Genomic DNA, 20,606 nt, shown 5'->3' with positions numbered 1-20,606 from the left:
GGATGAACCCCCCCCCCCCGGCCCCCCCCCCCCATGTATTTGCATTGCACTCCCATTCTTCAGCGCACCGCAAAATGACTGTTTTAAAAAAGCCTTCACACTTTTCTGGTGGTTTCTTTGCTGGGAAGCGCAGTGGCTTGCAGGAAGAACTGTTCCATTGGAAACAGATTTAAAGTAGATGGTGCGCGCGCGCCTAGGTATCACAAATATTCTTAGTTTTGGGAGATTCCCTCCGACGTCTTCATAACTGCGCAAACCAAGCAGATCCAATATGGCTCTCGTCCATCCTCAAGCCCCCCTCCCTGCCACCCACTCCCCTATTACATTGCAATAATTCCTCGCCTTTTATCCCACCCACCTCACGTTTCCATATTACACGATCCTCCCCCCCCCCATTCTGCAAATGGAGTAAAGTGCAAAACTTTCGGTCTCAACAAGCACACAACCGACTTGCTCCTTTCTCTCCCCCCCCAAGGTCCCTTTTGATTAAGTTTACCCCCAGAAAAATCTCATTCAAACTCTAAGGAGCTCATGGGGGGAGGGGTGGGAAGGAGGAGGGGATTGGAGACGGTGGTGGTTGGGTGTGTAGCGTACTAGTTTCAGGAATCAGTGTGCACGGAAAACCAGAACTGCAACTATGCTGCTGATGCACCGGATTGCAAAGTGGTGTCCACCCCCACCCCCACCCCCCGGAAGCAAGGGAAAAACGTAAATAAAATAGTAGTTGCAGTTTTCAAAAACAGCAACCCAGGCTGCCTTCCCCCTGCACATGAGAGCGTGTGTGTGCCCCTCCCCTTGGAGGGGTGGTCCTTTTGGGGCTCCACCACGTGGTTTCCTCTTGCAAACATTTTCACTCATTTTTCCAGGTCGATTTTATTTAGGGGCGGGGCTAGAAGGCAGCCTCGGAGACGTCCTGGGTGTGTGTGTATGTGTGTGACACATGAGTTGCGACTCAAAAGGAGGAGGGGGGGGGGTCGCTGGAAAAAAAAAAGAGAGCCATTTTTTTCCCCAAGCCAGCCATTCCAAGTTGCATCCCCTCCACCCTACTGACTCTGCCAAACAGGGAACATTTTCTCCCCCCCTTTTTCTTTCCTCTCAAATTCTCCCCCCTCCTTTCCTTCCCACAACCCCAAATAACTGGCTTTTCCTACTTGCCGGGCCACCAAGACTGAATAAGAAACTTTTTTTTTTTTTTTTGGTAAGAGGGTAGTGGGAGGAATTTTTTTAAAAAAGATACAAAAGGGGGCTATTTCCAAAGTTTCCGCACTCCCCCCCTCCCCATCATCACCACCCTCCTTTCCCACCCGGTGTGCGTGAGATATATTTTTTCCCCTCCCACCTCCCTCCCTTTCGGTCCTACCCAACATTTTGTGCAGAACGCATCAGCCATGAACAAGCTGTACATTGGAAACCTCAACGAGAACGTGACTCCGGCGGATCTGGAGAAAGTCTTCAACGATCACAAAATCTCCTTCAGTGGCCAGTTCTTGGTGAAATCTGGCTACGCCTTTGTCGATTGCCCTGATGACCAATGGGCCATGAAAGCCATCGAAACTTTTTCGGGTAAGCCAAATGGATCTCTTTCTCTCTCTCCACCTCTCTCACACAACCCAGCCCTTCTCTTACAGCCGTGGGATTTTTGCAGGAAAAAAACAACAACAAGAAAAAACGCACCCCCTCCAAAACACATTCAATTGGAAAAAAGACACCCCACCCGTATATATATTTTGCAAAGAACGTGGTTTGTAAAGATGCGACGTTCAGTTACACTCGTGCCTGCTTCTTCCGCCCTGTTTCTTTCTCTGTCATCAATGAAAGTTCACTTTCGTTTCCGACTCCCACCCTACACAACTGAGAAGCCCCCCACTTGATTTTCCTCCACCCCCCCCTCGTTCTGCCACAGATCCTGGACCTGGAATCTAGATCTGTAGATGTGTGTGTCCTCCACGCCAAATTAATAAATAACACGCAAGGCCTAAGATTTCCCATCTGTTTGCATTCGGTTTGCAGAGGGCCCTTCCTACACATATATTTATTTTTGAAAGATCCATGATACTCTATCCTATCAAGAATTCGTCCTAATGGCCCTTGTTTGACTCTTATTTTTGGTCCCTATATATTATGTAAGTCCCTCCTTGTTAAAAGAAATTGGTAAATCTTCTCCAAGCAATATAAACATTGGGGAAAAAGGAAGGCCAGAAAGTCTCTTCTGCCCTCTTAGCAAGCTCCTTCAGCTTGAACCCCCCCAAGAAATGAATCCAGAGATGGCAGAGGGGGGAAAAGTGACCCTCATTTACCCAGGGTCTAATAATCCCTTCTCACAACCCCCCTTGCCCATCTTGTAAGGCCATTCAGGATTTTCCATACAACCAAAATGCTGTATTGGGAGGAGGGGGGCTTTGAGAGTGTCTGGTGTTTGGGGGAGATGGCAAAAGGGGCTCTAAAAGAGAGATCTGGACAGGAAGGAAGGAGATCTTGGACTTTGGCCATTTTGATTTTAAACTGTTTTTTTTTTCCCCTTGGGGCATGTGATGTGCATAATTTGCGCGGATGTCGCCATGCTGCCCAGAGAGAGAGGAAACTCAACAGCAAAGCTGAAATTGACTTTTGCTGAGAACAAACCTCCTTGGCCCCTTACTGAAAATGAACTCAACCAAAATTAGATTCTTCTCTTTTCCTAGTGTCACAGTCCTTCTTCTCAACTGAAGAGTCTGCATTGATTTTCTGTAAAAACCAAACAGGAATACACTGAAAAGCAAGCAAGTTGGGGGTGGGGCGGTGGAATGAAACCAGAAAGACGAGGCCTCAAAATTCTTCTTTTTGTCTTCCTTCTGTTGTACCCCCATCTTGTAGTACCCAAATATGAAATCAGCTAAATCTGCTAAAAAGAATGGCCCTCAAAAAGGCTTGGTGTCTTCCATTGTTTATGAAAAAACATTACAAAAAGGAAAAGAAAAAAATAAATAAATAAGCAGTGTGATTTATTGGTGAATTCCATCTGAAATCTAATAAACATGAATTAAAATGAGAGGCGTTTAAGCAGAAGTTAATTTGTATATGAGAATGGTGTCCAGATTCTTTTACTACTTTTTTTTAAAAGAAGACACTTGTGTTTTTAGGCAAAGTGGAGCTGCTTGGAAAACATCTAGAGATTGAACATTCAGTACCTAAAAAGCAAAGGTAATCCAGTGGTTTAATTTCTTTAAGTTTGTCCATGGTGAAGAGAAATGGCTGAAAAAAAGGTTGTCTTTTTTGTTTTTTTTGTTTTTTAAAGTCACGAATGTGGGCAGGCAGGTCTCGGTCTAGAGTATATTTGAAGTTTTCCACAGAAGGTAGCTCTTGGAATCATCTCTAATGGCCTTCTTGTACATTTCTCTGTAAAGTTACTTTGGAAGTTATAACATAAGAATTAGTAGTGTTCAGTGGTTTAGCTAGTGAGAATTTGGTGGCAGGAGGTTGTATGCCGTATGTAGTGTGGTGCCATTCCCTATACGACCAAGTCTACTTGAAGAAGCCTTGGTGTGTGAGAAGGCTTAAAAAAATCCTTATCTTTGTTGTGTTTTAATTTTCTTTCTAAAATGCACTGAGAAGGAAACTTCTAGTCCAGATTCATGAAGTAGAAAAGAATGTATTGGTTTTTCATTTGTTACTGCTGCTGTAGGGAATATTTTAAAACTATGCATTTTTGTGGAGAGTTTATCCCACCATGCTTTCAAGAAGTGTTTCCATATTTCATGTCTTCTTGGTCTTTGTTCAAAATTTGGGTTGCCTAGATTCTGTTTGGCAGTTTTGGGTAGGCATGATGTAGCACCATCCTTTACAGAAAAGTTACAATAACTCTTCATTCATGAGAAATCCAGAAACTGGACACAAAATTCACAAGACACTGTGCTATCAGAATGTAGTGTGAACATGGCCTTCCCCCCCTGTTGTTTTGTAGATAGATGTTTAAAAAACTGTGGTAAAATGGAGTTACTATTTGCTGTAGCTAGATATATTATTTGTATGTTTGTGTGATAAACACAACCACTCCTTCCCTTGTGTGTTGGGTCTCTTGGACTTTCAAACTTTTAAAGCCAAATATGCTGATGGAGGCTAGAATATTTTTTTATGAATGGCTTCCTGCAGCTCCCTCTATGGATTGGAAAGATCCCAGAATCTATTGGATAATTTCTTTTTATTTGTAGCAACAGGCAGAGAGGTCTTATGTAATGTTTGATCAATAGGGTTTGCAACAGGGCTTTGGAGAAATAGTAGCAGAGGCTTTCAGTGACTATTGGAAGAAAAAAAAATTGTTGGGAAGGTAATTCCAGAATGAAACAAAGCATAATAAATACTGGGGGAGAGGGGGAGGGGATTGGTGGCTGGGGGCGGGAAAGAGGGACAGAACCATTTTTGTTAGCAGCAATTGTGTTGGACGTAGTCGATTTTTCAGAGATTACCAAGTTTAGATTTTCCTTAAGAAACTGATTAATCACTTAAACTGTGTGTGTGTGTGTGTGTGTGTGTGTAATTCAAGCATATTGTGGTTAAATCTATAAACTAGAGAGATAATACCTGCTAGGAGACTTCGCATAACACCTTTTAGGAGCAATCAAGATAACCAAACATATTCCTAGAACTCTTTATCAGTCTGATCTGCTCCATGTGTCTGCAACTTCAGTCTTCTTTATCGTCACGGAGGCCATGTTGGGAGTTTTTCAAAGTCTTCCTTAAAAGCATTGAGGTGACATCACTAGATGCATACCAAGGATTTTATTTGTAGATTCACTGAAGATACATTTTTTTAACCATGTTCTCAGGGATGTGTGATGAAGTTAACTTTAATCATTTTCCAATGGAAATTTTGGAGGGGTTCATTTTCTTGCTTGTGATAGCAGGGGAGACTAAGTGGAATCTTTTTTGGCAAGTTGTTAGAAGAAGAAAGCATAGCCTGTGGTTCATGGTAGATCTTTCCCATTCTCTTGTAGATTAAAGTACAAGATTGTGTAGGGTTGTATTTTGAAGTGTGCGCGTTCTGGTTGCAGGACTTCATTCTTCTGTTATTTTTTTCCTATGCACAGTGAAGGAACTAGTTAATTAAATATGATTAGCAGAGTCTCAGTAACATGTGGGTTGTCAGAGGCACCCTTTCTGCCCTACCATGCCTGTGAAGGTTGTCATTTTTAAAAAATAAAACGCTGTGAAAATGAATCTGAGTCCTTTTCAGAGATTTTTAAAAAAATCACACTGGGCTTATTTAATAAAATAAAATAAATATCAAGACTGACTCACTGGTTGAACCTCGCTAACTGGAAATTAAAAAGAATGCCCTGTAAGATGGATAGAATTTTTTTTTTAAGAAATAGGATTCTAATGTCTTTGATATGGCACATCTACCATTCATAAATTGTAGTATCATCCCTCCATTTGACTGGTTTAAAAAAGAATAAAAACAGATGCATAAAGTCCTGTAGAAGAGCTATGGAGTAGATGGGGGGGGGGTGATTTCTACCAGAACTGGGGAATGGTTTTAATATTTCACTTTGAAGTTCATTTTCATGAATGATCAGATTCCTACAGTATCTTCTGTTATTAAATAAAGTTTGAGACTCAACAAGTAAGCATTGACTTGTGTCTTAGTTTCTTTTAAGTAAATGCAATGTTTATGTGGGTGATTCTCTACTTCAAAAAAAATTGAATTGCATACAAATGATTTAATGGTAAAGTGATATGTCATTTTTTTCTTTTGCTGTGATCATTTCCCCCTTTTACCTTAATGCTCTTAAGTAGTCCCATTGATTTCAAAGGAACATACTCAGAAGGATCTATTGCCTGATCCTACAAAACAGGAATGTGTAGACTGAGCAAAATAATACCTTATACGTTTGGTGTTAAGTGTGCCTAGTGAGACATTTATTTTTAGAGGGCGTAGGGGAAAACGTACACTTATTTCTCCAAAAGTCAGAGAAGGTCTTTCTGTGAGGAAAAGGGGTTAACTAAAACAACCCTGAATATGTTTTAAAGGCTCAAGAATGTTTTAAGAAGTGTGGAGGGGCAGGGTGGGTTGTTTGAGAATGCAGAGATTGAAGTGAATGAAATTGTTGGGGGGGGGAGAGGCAAAACGTGGATGGGTAATAGAGAGAGGAGGGAAAAAATTAAAGTGAATCCATCAAGCAAACATTCCAAATATGAAGACTGGAAGTGACTAGCCTGAAGGGGAATGAAGTTTGGTAACTGAGGAAACTGATTATACTTCACTGGCCAAAATTCCAGCAAATCTGGGGGTCATTGCATATGGCGATTTTAAAGCAAGTTATCCACAGGTAGAGATCAGAGTTTTTGTTTGCCACAGACGTAGCCTGCCTGTTAATTATGGGTGGTGGCGGTGTTGGTACTAATTTCTGTGGAATTATGATCACATTGGTTAAATACATTTTGTGCAACTAGCATGCTGGTCAGTATAGGTGCAAATATTTTGGATGCCCCTGTTAGAAACAGTCACTTTATAATGGTCCTGCATGTCTTATGATCTACCAAGCCAGTACACCAGCTATGTCTTGTGGTTTGACAAATCTCTCCTTTCTGGTTTTATAATATCAGACAACCTCAGGAGAAACACCAAGCCCTTTCTGGGCTGCCATATTGGGATGTTTGTTGGGTTGTGATTGGCTTAGTGGCTCATGAACTGTGCTTCCTAGGTCACACCAACTGCTCAAAGAGACCTGATGATATCTGTGTGTGTAGTAATGCTCTCAGGTTTTTCCACTACATTGATCAAAATGAAAACACATTAAAATAGCTTGATAGGAAGAACTTACAGAATCCTCGGTGCTGATTTCCGAGCAAAAAGTATCCTATTATTCGCAGCAAAAAGATTGAGATATTGGAATCATGCTAAAAGCTTTCACTTTAAATATATTTGGCTTATCATTATTTTGTAGTGGCTCTGTATTACTTTCTGCAGAAGTCCTTGGTGGATAATACTGTTCAGTATTGGTGGTGGTGGTGGGGGTACAGGCAATCAAAATGTCTTGTGAACTTTTAAAGGTGTAAGAGTAATCTTGTAAGAGAAAAACAGTATTAGGGGCAGCAAAGGTTGTTGTTTTTCAGTAGGCTTCAAGTACTTTTGCAATAACTGTATTCAAATCAAAATGCAGACCTGTTTCCCAGTCCAGAGAATGGCAATGTCAGCGGAAAACTGTTTACAGACAGATATAAGCCTAAAGTGTTGTCCCATCTTATCATCAACAATGACAAAAAGTCAAATAGTCCTTATCAAACAGTCAGACTGGTGCAATCCTGCACGTACCTACGTGAGTGAGACTTACTTCTGAATATATGTGCTCAGAATTGGGCTCCATTTTATTATAGGTTTTGACAGGGAGAGCCGTAAGGGGGAGCGTATCACATCTTGCATGCATTGATAGAGCATAGATCGAAGAGATCTACATGTGGAAACTACATGTTGTGTTTCTTTGGGATAAGATAAATGTCCACTTGCAAGGTGGAAATGGTTATTTAGACATTCTGAATTACTTGGAGACACAGAGTTGGGTCCCATCAGCTTTTCTGCTGGTGAAAAGGAAAGGGGAGGTCTTCTTGGACCACTCAAAAAGTCTGTGCTGAGGATCATGGGACCTGCATGGACGAAAGCAATGGGGGACAGGGGCTGAAGTAAAGAGGACAGCTGGGCAAGACTGAGTAAGAAAGCTGGCTCCCACGCATATTTTTCTGGTCCCGGTGCTGAGTTTGAGAGACATTTACTGCAGATCTTCCTACCTTTCTAGTACCTATAACTTTAATTTGATGAGAGGAATAGCAGGCAGCTGTAGACTGTTGGGGTTTTACAGTTTTCCTTCTGGTTAAAAAAAGCGAGTTTCTTCTCTAATATGAAGAAAAAGGATTTGTAATGGGACTAAAACAGAACCGGTATCTGTTTTAGGTTAGTGGTGAAACAAATTTGAAATAATAAATGACTTCCCCCTTTAGAAGAAACGCAGATCTTCTCCACTTGATGTTTTCCAGAATTGTACCAACAAATTTGGAAAACAGGAGTGACTGTTGAAAAGTAACATGGGTTCAGAATTAGAAAGACCAAGAATCGAGACAGAATAAACCTCTGGTCGCTAATAACAGCACAGAGTTACACCCTTCTGAACCCACTGAAGTCAGGATTACACTGCTAGACACCCCAGCCACTTGCTGGTTTAATGAACTTCTTTCCCTTGGAAGAATTTTTAAAAGTTTTGCTTTTATTATTGAAGTCTGTTGTTGTTGTTATTCTGTTAAGAGATGTTGGTGAGAAAATTGAGAATTTCTTGCTAGCTTGGGCTGCACAAGATGAAGAAGAAGAGATTGGATTTATAACCCGCCCGTCACTACCCAAAGGAGTCTCAGAGCGGTTTACAATCTCCTTTCCCTTCCCCTCCCCACAACAGACACCCTGTGAGGTAGGTGGGGCTGAGAGAGCTCTGACAGAAACTGCTCTTTTCCAAGAACTGCTGTGCCAGAACTATGGCTTGCCCAAGGTCATCCAGCAGGTACAAGTGAAGGAGTGGGGAATCAACCCCAGTTCTCCCAGATTAGAGTCCGCGCACTTAACCACTACACCAAACTGGTTCTCATTTGACTTAGAGGTGAAATGGATATCATATTCTGGAAGTGTTAACTTAGGTTAAAGCAGCCTCACTTCTCTTTGGAAAGCAAGACTCCAGTCCAGCAGCACCTTAAAGACCAACACAGTTTCCATGATATAAGCTTTTTAGAGTCTGACGAAGGGAGTGTTGACTCTCAGAAGCTTATACCCTGGAAATCCTTGGTCTCTAAGGTGCTGCTGGACTCGAATCCAGCTCTTCTGCTGCAGACCAGTACGGCTACACACCTGAAACTGACTTCTCTGTGGTTAACTGAATGATGAGCAAAGGATGGCTTGATGCGATGCAATCCTAAACTAAATAATGGCCCCAGTCACACGGGCCGGCTATCGTGGGGGGGGGGGAGGCGTGGCTGTTTGCCCTGCAGTGAAATAACGCGCAACTGCGCAATCAGGCGTCCCCTCACGGTCCCGTCGAGGTCCCGTGGTTAGGGGGGAGGTGCCGATCACACGATGCGCCAAAGAAGCGGCGCGGCACGGCAAACGAGGTTGTGTGGGTTTTTTTAACCTGAAGTATGTGCATGCCCCGTTGGGTGCTTGTGCGCATCCCTGGAGACTTTGGGAGAAAAAAAAACTTTTCTCAATGGGGCATGGGCGGGCGCCGGATGCCACCGGAAACACGATCAGACGCCCGCCCTTGCCCCGCGGTTTCCGGAAACTAGTACCTCCGAGGTACTAGTTTTTAACCGCGCATCTTCGGAGGGAAGCCTCGGGTTCGCCACGGGAGCTCTACGCTTCCCAGATTTGGCGGTGAGATCGTGCCCGGAAAATCCGCCTTATCTTCCGTCGCGTGACCGCAGCCTATGCCTTTCTAAGTACAGAGGTTTGCTCGGATGGTGAAGGTTTTTGAAACAGAAAGGTTGTTTCTTGGTTGTAGAGGGCTTTTAGCTGAACACCAAATTTAGTTAGGTGGCTATCTGTGGTCTTACTTGTATACCTCTGATCTGGAATGGAAGAAGTGGCCTCTGAGAAAGAAAGGAAGGGCCCCAGTCACACTGGAGGGACAGGTACGGCTGAAGTGCGGCTTTTTTTTGGCAGGGGGCCTCACATGCTGCCGGAGACGGGCGTGCCGGCGATCCCACGTTGCCCCTGCCGCGGATTTTCTGGTAAGTAGTAGTGTTTTGTAGGGTTTTTTTTGATCCGCATCTTTGGCCAGAAGAGACGGACCGGGGACGGGTGCATGCCGCTTCCCAGATGTTGCGGTGTGATCGCGCCTGCTTGATGCGCCTCTGATCCGTCCCTCTCACGGATCAAAGCCTCCAGTGTGACCGGGGCCAAGGAATCTCTGAAAATGAAGGAAGCAGAAATGGTAAAGTCAGGCTGCGATCACACACACTAAATAATGCACTTTCAGTCCACTTCCAACGCACTTTCCAACTGGATTTTGCTAGTTCACAGAGTAAAATCCAGTTAGAAAGAGCACTGAAAGTGGATTGAAAGTGCATTGCTTAGTGTGTGTGATTGCAGCCTCAGTGTCCAAAGAAGTCGCTTCAGTAAAACCTGGAGCAGTGGAATTTTTGCTTCTTTCTTGTTGAGGAGTTGATCTGAGTGCCGTATCCTCAGACTTTTGAAACTCCCTGCAGTTTCAGGTGTAATTTTCAATGCAGAGTCGTGCTTGCTGTGTAAGAAAGGCATGCCTCAGGGCCCCTTGGTTGTGCTGCTGTTATTTGGAACTTGGCAGAGTATGGCATTCTCAGGATCTTTAAGGGCCTCAAGACCTGGGCCCCGGCCACACGGGAGGTTTTGCCCCACAAGAGGGACGGATCGGGGGCACATCAAACGGGCGCGATCACACCGCAACACCTGGGAAGCGGAGCGCACCCGTCCCCGATCTGTCCTTTCCGGGGGGAAACGCGCATTAAAAAAAACCTAGAAAAGAGTACTACCTACCTGAAGCTCCGCAGCTAGGGTGGCCGTGGGATCGCCGGCGCGCCCGTCTTCCGCAGCATTCAAGGCTCCCGGCCAAACTGCGCATGCGTGCACATGCGCCGCCGGCTGCCTCGCTCTCTGTCCCGTGGCTCCCCCCCCCGGCATCTGATCGTGCCGGGGAGCAACAGATCGGGGAATCTGTCTGATCCCACCGCTGCGCGTCTATTTTGCTGTGGCTCAGAAAACCTGCACTTTGGCCGTGCTTCCCCCTGCCCCCAGTGTGACCGGGGCCCTAACTAGTGGAATAGACAGGGGCCACCTTTGGGGACTAGATCGGGGAATCTGTCTGATCCCACCGCTGCGCGTCTATTTTGCTGTGGCTCAGAAAACCCGCACTTTGGCTGTGCTTCCCCCCGCCCCCGGTGTGACCGGGGCCCTAACTAGTGGAACAGACAGGGGCCACCTTTAGGGACGGGAAATTTCAGATTTTTAGTCTTTGTTTTCAGTGTGTCTTCTGTGATTTTGAATAAAAATATTCCAACTGGAGAACAGAACATAGTAAATCCTTCCTCCCTCCTTCCATTAAAGGAAGCCAATAACAGTCCTTCCCTACCGTGCTGCAGAATTAATAGCATCTATTTATGCAAATCCCAATTTAAAAAGGTATCTGGACATCTATGCATCTCCCAGGAAAAAGTGAGCAGCTGTTTTGGGAAAGATCGCAGTAAAGCTGGGGTGGCACCCGTGTGGACGGGAAAGCCCAGATCTTCCCAGTTCCCCCTCATTGGTGCCATTTTCCTTGCTCCAGTTCCCTGCTGCAGCCATTTCCCCCCACCACTGAAGGGTGTTTTTAAAAAATAACCCATTGCGTTTTGTTACAGCATTACGACAATCCTTCTGCCAGGTTGAATTCTCACCTTCCATTTAAAAAAAAGTAATATGTCTCTAGCCCCTTTTGTTGTGGATATATGCCTACCTTCTTATCCGCAACGAAAGGGCGAGAAGTTTGCTATAATGACAATTCAATTGCTGGTTAGAAAAAAAAAATGGAAAAGCCACTAGTGGTGGCGGGTACAGGGAAAACATGTGGAAACCTGCCCTGTGGAAGCTCTGCTGCTGCTGTGCTGGATCAGCAGTCTCTGAAGCAACAGGGAAACCATACAACAAGACTGTCCCCATGTTGAAAACTCCATTATCTGTCAGAAGTTGCTTTAGGAGTCCTGCATCGCTCACTAATATTACGACAAGCTTATTTTGGGGAGGCCAAGGGGAGAGGCCAGTGGCTTTATATGTGAGGAAATCCTGCAGTTCTCTCTCTTACTTCCATGGCATATCAGAAAAAGAGGACATTTAGGAGACCTATCCTGTTTGGTGAAGAGCACCTCCTCTTCAGGCAGAATTCTTTGTAACATTTTCCCCTTTAAAAGGATAGGTTTCTTGGAGGCTTTAAAGCTGTTTTGATGTGTTAAAGCATACACTGGTCTCCTGATTAAGTGGGACTAGACTGCCCCAGAATTTCTATGGTTCAGCCAGATCCACAATCCAATTAACTAATACTAGGATTTAAATCTGTTTATTGCCTCTGCTGTCAGACGGGCGCATCCAGAGGAAGTTAGGCATGTCGGACCCTATTTAAATCTGTGGGATTTAAACCCACAGTTAAGTACTTAAGTGGACTTAATAAGACCCAATTGTTTCAGTGGGAATGAGGCATGCCTTTCCCTGGACTGCAATTAAGTATGGAGTCACACAAAATATTTTGTCCGGGTTGAAAATTCTCAAAGAACTTTATTTTTCTGGTGGTTTTTTGTTCATCCGGTTTTTCCAGCTAGTCCAGTGTATGTGTGTGACGAAAGCATCACGTAGAACATAAGCTGGACATGAAGCTCCGCCTGCTCAGGTGACGTCAGTTGGCGGTTGCAGTCTTGCTTAATTTTGCTCCTCCTCCTCCCAGCTGGACCCAGCCTTTGGGGCTTCCTGTGGGCTGGCCAGCAACTTCCTCCCTGGCCTGTTCCTGGAGCCTCCCTTTTAACCCAGATTGCCCCACCTCTGTCACCCACCAGTGTGCTGGGTCTTCCCCTCTCCCATCTATCTAGGGGCAGCGCAGCTCTCCCAACTGGCTTGTGCTCCAGCAACAGTCCTCCCTGCCATCCCTCTCCTATTGGCCCCTTAGTCCCCGGGGCCATGGTGTGCCTGGCCTTCTGCCTCACCCCTGAATCTCCCTAGTTGCGCCTCCATCTGAGTCTGCCTCTAGGTTAGTCCTGGCTGGGAGGAAAGAACCGCTGTTGGGCTCTGCTCCAAGGTCAGCCATTCCTCCAGGAGCCTACCCCTGGCTGGCACTGCTCCTGTGGCACCAGTTGATGACATCACCATGCTCCTCCAGCCAGGATGCTGTTGCGGCTGATCCTGAGCACAGCTGCTTTTCGCTGATGCGTCTGGTGCTTCCCTTCCTTACTTTAGGAGCATCGGCCCTTACAGGTGGGTCACAGTGGCTCCCTGAGGTTTGGTGGGTTCTGGGAGATGTTTGGGGAAGCTGGGCTCACTCTCGGGAAGTCCAGATTCTGCACCAGGAGCTCCATTAAGCAGGGACTCGGTGCTGGCATCAGTCACTGTGTCACGCCCTTCCTGCTCTGTGTGTGTGGGGGGTGTCTCCCGCCTGTAGCCGTGGTGTCTAGAGTCCACCAGAGGCCGTAAGTTGAAGCAGGAGAAGATCCGTGCCAGCTGCGGGGGAGGGGCGCATGGAGGAGACCCAAGGAAAGGCGTTCAGGTTGCAGAGAGGAAGGAGGGCCTCAGACCAGGGGCACCAGTCAGAGTGCTTACGTCACCACTCTTGGCCCCTCGGAGGGTTGGCTGCTATGCCTCTGCTTTGTCCTTCTCTCTGTGCTTTCTCTCCCTGTCACTCTCTCTGTCTCCTTCTGGCAGCTCTCCTCTGTTCCCCGCTCTGCCCCTCATTGGCAGGCACGCCCTCCTCTAAAGGGAGTGACGCCGACCCACCCGGAGCTGGCCCCACCCCTGTGCCGGCGGCTTCCTGCTCCAGGTTCCTGGGGCTGCCTCCGGGTTGATGCCCTCTCTTCCGTTGGCCCTTGGCTCGGCCCCTGGCCGCCGCAGCTCGACTCCTTGGGCCACGGCTTGTCTGGGCAGGCCCCGCCCACCTGCCGCATCTCCTGACCGACGGGCCTCCAACCTCTCCACTTGTCGTTCTGACAACGCGTCCTAGGGCTCCTCTGGCGCCGGTCTCCGCTGGGCTCCCTCTCCGTCCCGCGCTGTCGCCGCTGCTGGTAAGTGCCCCGGGATGGGCTCCTGTTGCCGCAGGACCAAGAGGTGGGGGGGGGCCCGCGATGAGTCCAGGATGGTCCCGGGACACACTGAAATAGTATTCTGTTGTAATCCGGTCAAGTTGAACCCTCCACTAGTTTCAGCACATTCACCTCCACTGCCAGTATCTGCCCATGCCGAATTTGACGTAATGAAAAAAATGTGGATATGTATCTGTACGATATAAGGTGTCCTGAGAAATCTCATTGCATAGCCTTATGCGAGTCGCTATTTCTCATGTTCTGTTCCGCATCTATAAGACAGGAACAACATTTCTCTGTCTCAAAGAGCATTTATTGTAAACACAAACAGGAAAATTACCAGAAACCATCCCTGATCAGGCTGTAATATCCCATTGAACGTGGCAGGTCTTATTGCCTGAATTCAGATGCAATTCACAAAAGTCTGGGGTAATCCATGGCCTCAGAGGACATAGTCCTGGCTGTGGGTTCTAAGCCAACTGGGCAACTCAAGCCCAGTTTACAAAGAAAAACTCATGATTACCTCATCAATGTCCATTTCTGGTCTTTCTAGTTGCTTAGCTCCCTTATAGGGGTAGCTTTGCATCACTCCTCTGTGCCTTCAGAGTCCCCCAAACAAATTGCTGTGAGGGTTACTCCTAGGTTTCCCATTGTTGCTCTATCCCTGTGATGCAGCTTCCTTCAGGATGTCCTCATTGGGCCTTTTCCCTGTCCCATCAGCAACAAGCTCTTTTAAGTTATCCAGACATCTCCCAACTACCGCCAAGGTCATCTTATGCCCCCTTTTGTGTAGGCCCCCTATCAGGCACTTGTGCCCTGTAAAATGGAGTCCCTCTCCAGGCCAATTCACTTCCATTGGCCCTGGGTCTGCCCTGATGGCTTCCCTGGGCCTGTGGGCTGTGACATTCCACATACGGTTTGTTGCAAACTTGAAAGAGATCAAGCTCTGAGCCATGTACAGAGGGAGTGGGGAGAAGAAGTGTGTGATCCTGTGGACCTCCTAGTACATGGTACTTACACTGTGGCTTGCAGTTACCATCACAGTTTGTATCAAGCAGAAAAGCCACACGACTGCTGTGTGCTCTTTGCACCACTCCACCAGACACATCCGTACATGATATTATTTAGGGGTCCCAACCTTTTAGAGCCAGTGGATACTTTTGTAATTCTGACACAGCATGGTCGGCACAGCAACAAAATGGCTGCCGCAGGAGGCAGAGCCAGCCACAAAATGGCTGCCGCAGCTTAACTTCAGTCACACAGTGTCAATCCTTGTAGCGTGGTGGCAGCTGCTGCCAAAGCAACATTTAAAAAAATCTGCACAGCCAATCAGATCTCCAGTAGTTAATCAGAAGCCTTACTGGGCAAAACCCCTACCTGTTTGGTGCCAGTTTGGTGTAGTGGTTAAGAGTATGGACTCCAATCTGGGAGAACCGGGTTTGATTCCCTACTCCTCCGCATGCAGCTGCTGGGGTGACCTTGGGTCAGTCACAAGTTCTCTCAGAGCTGTTCTCTCAAGAGCAGTTCTCTCAGAGCTCTCTCAGCCCCCACCTACCTCACAGGGTGTCTGTTGTGGGGAGAGGAAAGGAAGGGAGAACGTAAGCTGCTCTGAGACGCCATGTGAAGGGGGGGGATAAATCCACTCTCTTCTCTTCTTCTACCTGGCCCCAAACACTTCCTAAAAACACTTGACAGGCACCAGAAAAGGTGTTGGCGGGTGCCTTGGTGCTCTTGGGCACCATGCTGGGGACCCCTGGTATAACTATTTATATTATACAGGGCTCTTTTTGTAGAAAAAGCCCAGCAGGAACTCATTAGCACAATAAGCCACACCCAACAGCAAAACTCATTAGCATATTAGGCCACACCCCTGACCGCACCACTCATTAGCACATTAGGCCACACCCCCATGTTACCAGAAGTGTGGTCATCCAGCCACACCCACCTTTCCCTTCTTATTCTGTTGACCTTGTTTGTTGTCAAAACCCAGGGCCTTTTTTTGTAGCAGGAACTCCTTTGCATGTTAGGCCACACACCCCTAATGTAGCCAATCCTAATGAGTTTCTGCTATTGGGTGTGACCTATTATGCTAATGAGTCCCTGCTGGGTGTGGCCAACTCAGGAGCCAGCCGGAACTCCGTTCCTGTGCGTTCCTGCCCCAAAATAGCCCTGATTATATATATATATAGCTCTAACCTTTTCAATTATCAGCAGAACCTCTGTGGGGTTGTCTTGCATCACCACTGTTGAACCTTAGCCAGCTCTTTTGTATTTGGAATGTGGGAAGGGGCTTCCCTCTTTGTCTTCTCCCACCGTCCTCAGTATGAGGCACAGCAGCTCAGGCAAGAAAGTGAGATTGCCGAAGTGCCTGGAGGAGAGAAAGCTGGCTGCACAGAAAGGGGAGTAAAACCAACCCACCCCGCGGTGTGCTACATTGGGGAGTGGTGCTCAGAAGAGCCACAGGTGGCTCCCAAGCCGTGGAGTAAGTCTCACAGTCCCACTGTTGTAATGTCAGTACGGTACACAGCTCAGAATTTGAACTCTTTCATGGTTCCTCATTACATTTGAATGCAATCACTGTGTAATCGTGTTTGGAAGCTTCCTGTTAATCATGCACAGAAATTCTTTGGCTCAGCTGTGGATCGAACATACTATGCTGGAATAAGTTTTTAAAGTGCCACTGGGCTCCTGTTTAGTGTTACTCATAGGCATGAGTGCTGTTTAAAGCTCACACCCCACGCGTAAACATCAAACGCTATTCACATGTTACAGTGAACATCCCTCCTGCCTATAAATGCGTGCAGCCACTTGGAAGAAAGAACCAGTGTCTGTTCCCTTTACAAAAGAAACCAGTGACCAGTACGTGGATAAATGAGGGGTTTCAATCACATGTTGAACTGTATTATGCTGGCTTGGTTATATTCTTTTCCCTTGGCCATACTCGAAGGCCGATTCGTAAGCATAGCGTATTCAAACAGAGTTTGTAAATGTGGATCTGGTCAGCTTAAGTCCTTGGTGGTGGTGAGAAGTCAAGTCACAGCTGACGTATGACGACCCCGTAGGGTTTTCAAGACAAGAGACTTCAGAGGTGGGGTTTTTTTTGCCATTGCTTGCCTCTGCGTCATGACCCTGGTATTCCTTGGAGGTCTCCCATCCAGATACTAGCGAGGGCTGACCCTGCTTGGCTTCTGAGAACTGATGAGATCTGGCTACCCTCCTTAGAAACATGTTTTATTGGAGAGTGAAATCTGGTCTGATTTGAGAAAAAGCTATTTGTCCTCCCTCTAAATAGGTCAAAAAATTATCCAGTTTTTCCTTGCAGATGATGATTGGAAAACTACCTTAGCTGTCACTTAATATTTACATGTGGTGATTCCCTATAAGAGGGTTGGATCTCGATCTGTTCAAATGAACAGTAAGATAAGAACACTGAACTGTACATGCATTGAACATGAGAATTGCTTAACACTTATAAAGAAAAATAAAATGTGCACTGTACACGGATTCTATGGGTGCGGTCAGATGGCGTGCTGGGAGCGGTTTAAATTGCTCCGGCCCTGATGTGGTCTTTTTTAACCTGGAGAATCGCGATCACACTCACCTTCTTGCTCCGGATCACTGTGCAGCCATATTGCTTCCTGCCATCCATGTGCGGGAACGTGCGTCGCTGTTGTCTTTCTCTCTCTCTCAGTTTGGGCATGCACACAGGCAGCCATCTGTAGAACTGAAAGTTTTGCACGTGCACAGAACAGTGATTTCCACTTCAACCCGACTGCTGTAACACTTCCCTTTAAACTTTAAAGGAACACTTCCCTTTAAACATTTACCCCGAAAATGACCTCCGTGAGATCCTGAACTCGTCTAAACGGTAAAATTAGGCTCTGTTTAAACATTGTTTTTAATAACGTGGTGGCGGACCTCCGCCTATGCGCACACCACCAACGCTTTAAAAAAATGGCAGGTGAAAAGCGGAAGCCTCGGGCAGCTTTCGAGCGGGGAGAGGGTTTAAACCGGAAGTGGCTCGACACCGGAGGAGCGATCACACAGAGGAAAAATGCGGTTGGAACCGGAGAATCAGGAAAACACCACTTGGGGTCCTGGTATCAAAATACTCCAGGTTAAAGCAGTTTTGACGGGAGGCAGATGTTGACTGTGTGATCACGCAGATAAAATCCGTTTCTGAGGCGGGCCGAAAGCAGACTAAACGTCCCGTCTGAACGCACCCTATGTGTGTTCACTGTAACTTTAGTCTGTACAGTGTGCACTTGATTTTTCTTTTCCATGAGAACCAGTGTGGTATAGTGGTTAAGAGTGGCAGACTCTAATCTGGAGAACTGGGTCTGATTCCCCACTCCTCCTCCATAGGAAGCCTGCTGGGTGACCTCAGGCCAGTCACAGTTTTCTCAGCTCTCTCTCAGCCCCACCTACTTCACAAGGTGCCTGTGGTGGGGAGAAGAAGGGAAGGAGATTGTAAGCCACTTTGAGACTCCTTAGGGTAGAGAAAAGCAGGGAATAAAAACCAACTCTTCTTCTTTATACATGCTTCGAACAATTCTCATGTTACATTCAGCGCATATAAAGCCGAACATATGATTTAAACTCCACATTGATTTAGGTACTGGTCCCCACTTTCATTAGTAAAAATGCTTGTTGGCTGTTTCTTACATGCAACTGTATGCATGTACATGTAGGTTGTATGTACATTCACTGTAACATGTGAGCAGGGCTTATTTGAAATTATATAGGTTGAAACAAATCCTAAGTGTAAGTGTTTGGTTTTGGTGTCCTTGAACAGTGCCTCTTTTTCTTTTTTCTTTTCTTTTCTTTCTTTTCTTTTTGTGTGATTCCTCTTTCAGGCCAGTGCTGAAGAAACCCATGCTCACCCCTTGAGAATTTTTCTTTTTTCCCCAGTGGGCTGATGGGTGTTTGTTGCATCAGTTATCTTAGCAGACTAGGGCCCCATCTTGGAACAAGCAAAATCATTAAAAAGACAGGTCTTTCAAGTACAACAGTCACCGTCTTTCTCTATTTTCCACTGAGAGCTGGCACCTGAGGTTTTCGCGGTGAGAAGTTCCAGAGCGGTTGAGTCAGTCTATGGGGTGTGTCGGGGGAGAATGGGCTGAATCACAGAAGGTCAGATGCTTACACACATGTGTTCTGTTAGTGCAAAACTGAATGTGTGTGTCTCCTTGCTGTAGGGCAGAGGGTTTGCTCATTAACACTGAAAAGGGTGGGGAAGGAGATGAGGAAAGACACAAAAAAACACACACACAGAGGAATTCAGGAACAGAGGTGAGAATACACCAGAAAGGATTAGGAAATACAATACTGTCCTTTCTATGATGGTGTAGCATTTGGGATCTGGACTGCTGGAGGAAGTCAGATGGGCACGAACCCTGTCCACCAATCACATTTTTATCCCACCCTCTCTGAGGAGCTCACGGTAGCATACCTTGTTCTCTGTCTTTTATTTTATATTCACAGCAGGCCCATGCAGTAGGAGGATAGCTTGAGAGACAGTGACTGGCCTCTGGTCACCCAGTGAGTTTCATCGCTGAGTAGGGAGGTTGAGCCCAGGTCTCCATAAGTGCTGCAGCACTCTGATAGCACCTCAGGCTTTGCCGGAGCAATGAGTTGCTCAGACTGAGGGACCTTTATAGGAGCATCTGGAACTCCATGCCACCTGATTTCTGTGGAGCGGATTGTTGCAATGGCAGAGCCTGCTGAGAGCAGGCCGTGGGTGTGCCCCCTCCAGCACACCACCATTGTGGTTTGGGGAGTAGGGTGCAGGAGTCATGCAGCTAGACCTGTTTGCTTCGTCGTCAGCTATTTCTTTGTGTTAACAATTCTACTCCCCCCTCCAGTCCTATAACCTATTTTCTGTAAGGGAGGCTGGCATTCCATGAGCGTTCACACTGCAGCTTAAAGTGTCTGCACACCTATTTCTGATCCCTCTCCATTTCAATATTTTTAAAATTTAATTTAAATTAAATACCTTTAGGTGTACATAAAGCCTTGCTTTGCATGTAGAAGCTTTAAATCATTTCACTGGGGACTTAGACTTTCACCAGACACAGCTGGAGAATGTCTGATCTACAGTTCCAGGGGGTAGCCATGTTAGTCTGTGGCAGCAGAAAATAAACAAAATTCTTCTGGCACCTTTAAAATGAACAAGATTTGATTTCAGCAGAAACTTCTGTGACCTGGAACCCATGACTACAGCTTTAGTGGACTAGAATCCAGTTAGTCATGAGCTAATTAGTCACAACTGGAATCCAGTTAGTCCAACTCCCCCCCCAAAGAAAAACAATTGTGTTTACAGTTATTACTGAATTATTATTATTATTATTATTGAACATTATTTGTTGTTTAGGATTCTCAATTGGGTCATGGAGGAAGAATGGCAAGAGGTGAGAAATGTTGTAGTCTTTGTTGAAGAATGGTTATATTGAAGAGGCTAAGATTACTTTGGAAAAGCTGGCTTCAGGGATAATCTGAAACAAATTAATGTTTATTAACAAATTAAGGAGTATTAAGGAGTGATCCTTACTCAGGCAGAAAATGCGCCTGCAACTTGGACCCCGAGGATAGCTGCAAAGAGCACCTTCTATTATAAACAGGAGATATGTGTTTGAACATATGCCTCAAGGAGCCAGTTGCAGTTCTTTAGCACATATCCCCATGTCCTGGCAAAACTGTGTTTCAGAGAGCTAACACAGGCCCCGGTCACACGGGGGAAATTGATGCGGTCAAAGTGTGGCTTTTTAGAGCCGCACCAAAAGAGACACACGGTGGCGGGATCAGAC

At 46.1% G+C, this 20,606-nt stretch overlaps 1 protein-coding gene across 3 annotated transcripts in view; it reads left to right on the top strand.

The window, feature by feature from the left end:
* Positions 1–1,388: 1,388 nt before the first annotated feature.
* Positions 1,389–20,606, top strand: part of IGF2BP1 (insulin like growth factor 2 mRNA binding protein 1) — a 101,913-nt gene continuing 82,695 nt past the window's right edge. For all 3 annotated transcript variants that reach the window (XM_015409234.1, XM_015409231.1, XM_015409232.1), the window contains exons 1-2: positions 1,389–1,563; positions 3,120–3,180. In XM_015409234.1, coding sequence (XP_015264720.1) covers positions 1,389–1,563; positions 3,120–3,180 — 236 coding nt within the window. The remainder of the gene's footprint in view (positions 1,564–3,119; positions 3,181–20,606) is intronic.

This window comes from Gekko japonicus, unplaced genomic scaffold (genome assembly GCF_001447785.1).
Source record: "Gekko japonicus isolate JY-2015 unplaced genomic scaffold, Gekko_japonicus_V1.1 scaffold240, whole genome shotgun sequence".
Taxonomy (NCBI): Eukaryota; Metazoa; Chordata; class Lepidosauria; order Squamata; family Gekkonidae; genus Gekko; species Gekko japonicus.
Note: the sequence above shows the minus strand (reverse complement) of the source record. Positions and strands in the feature narration are given on the sequence as shown.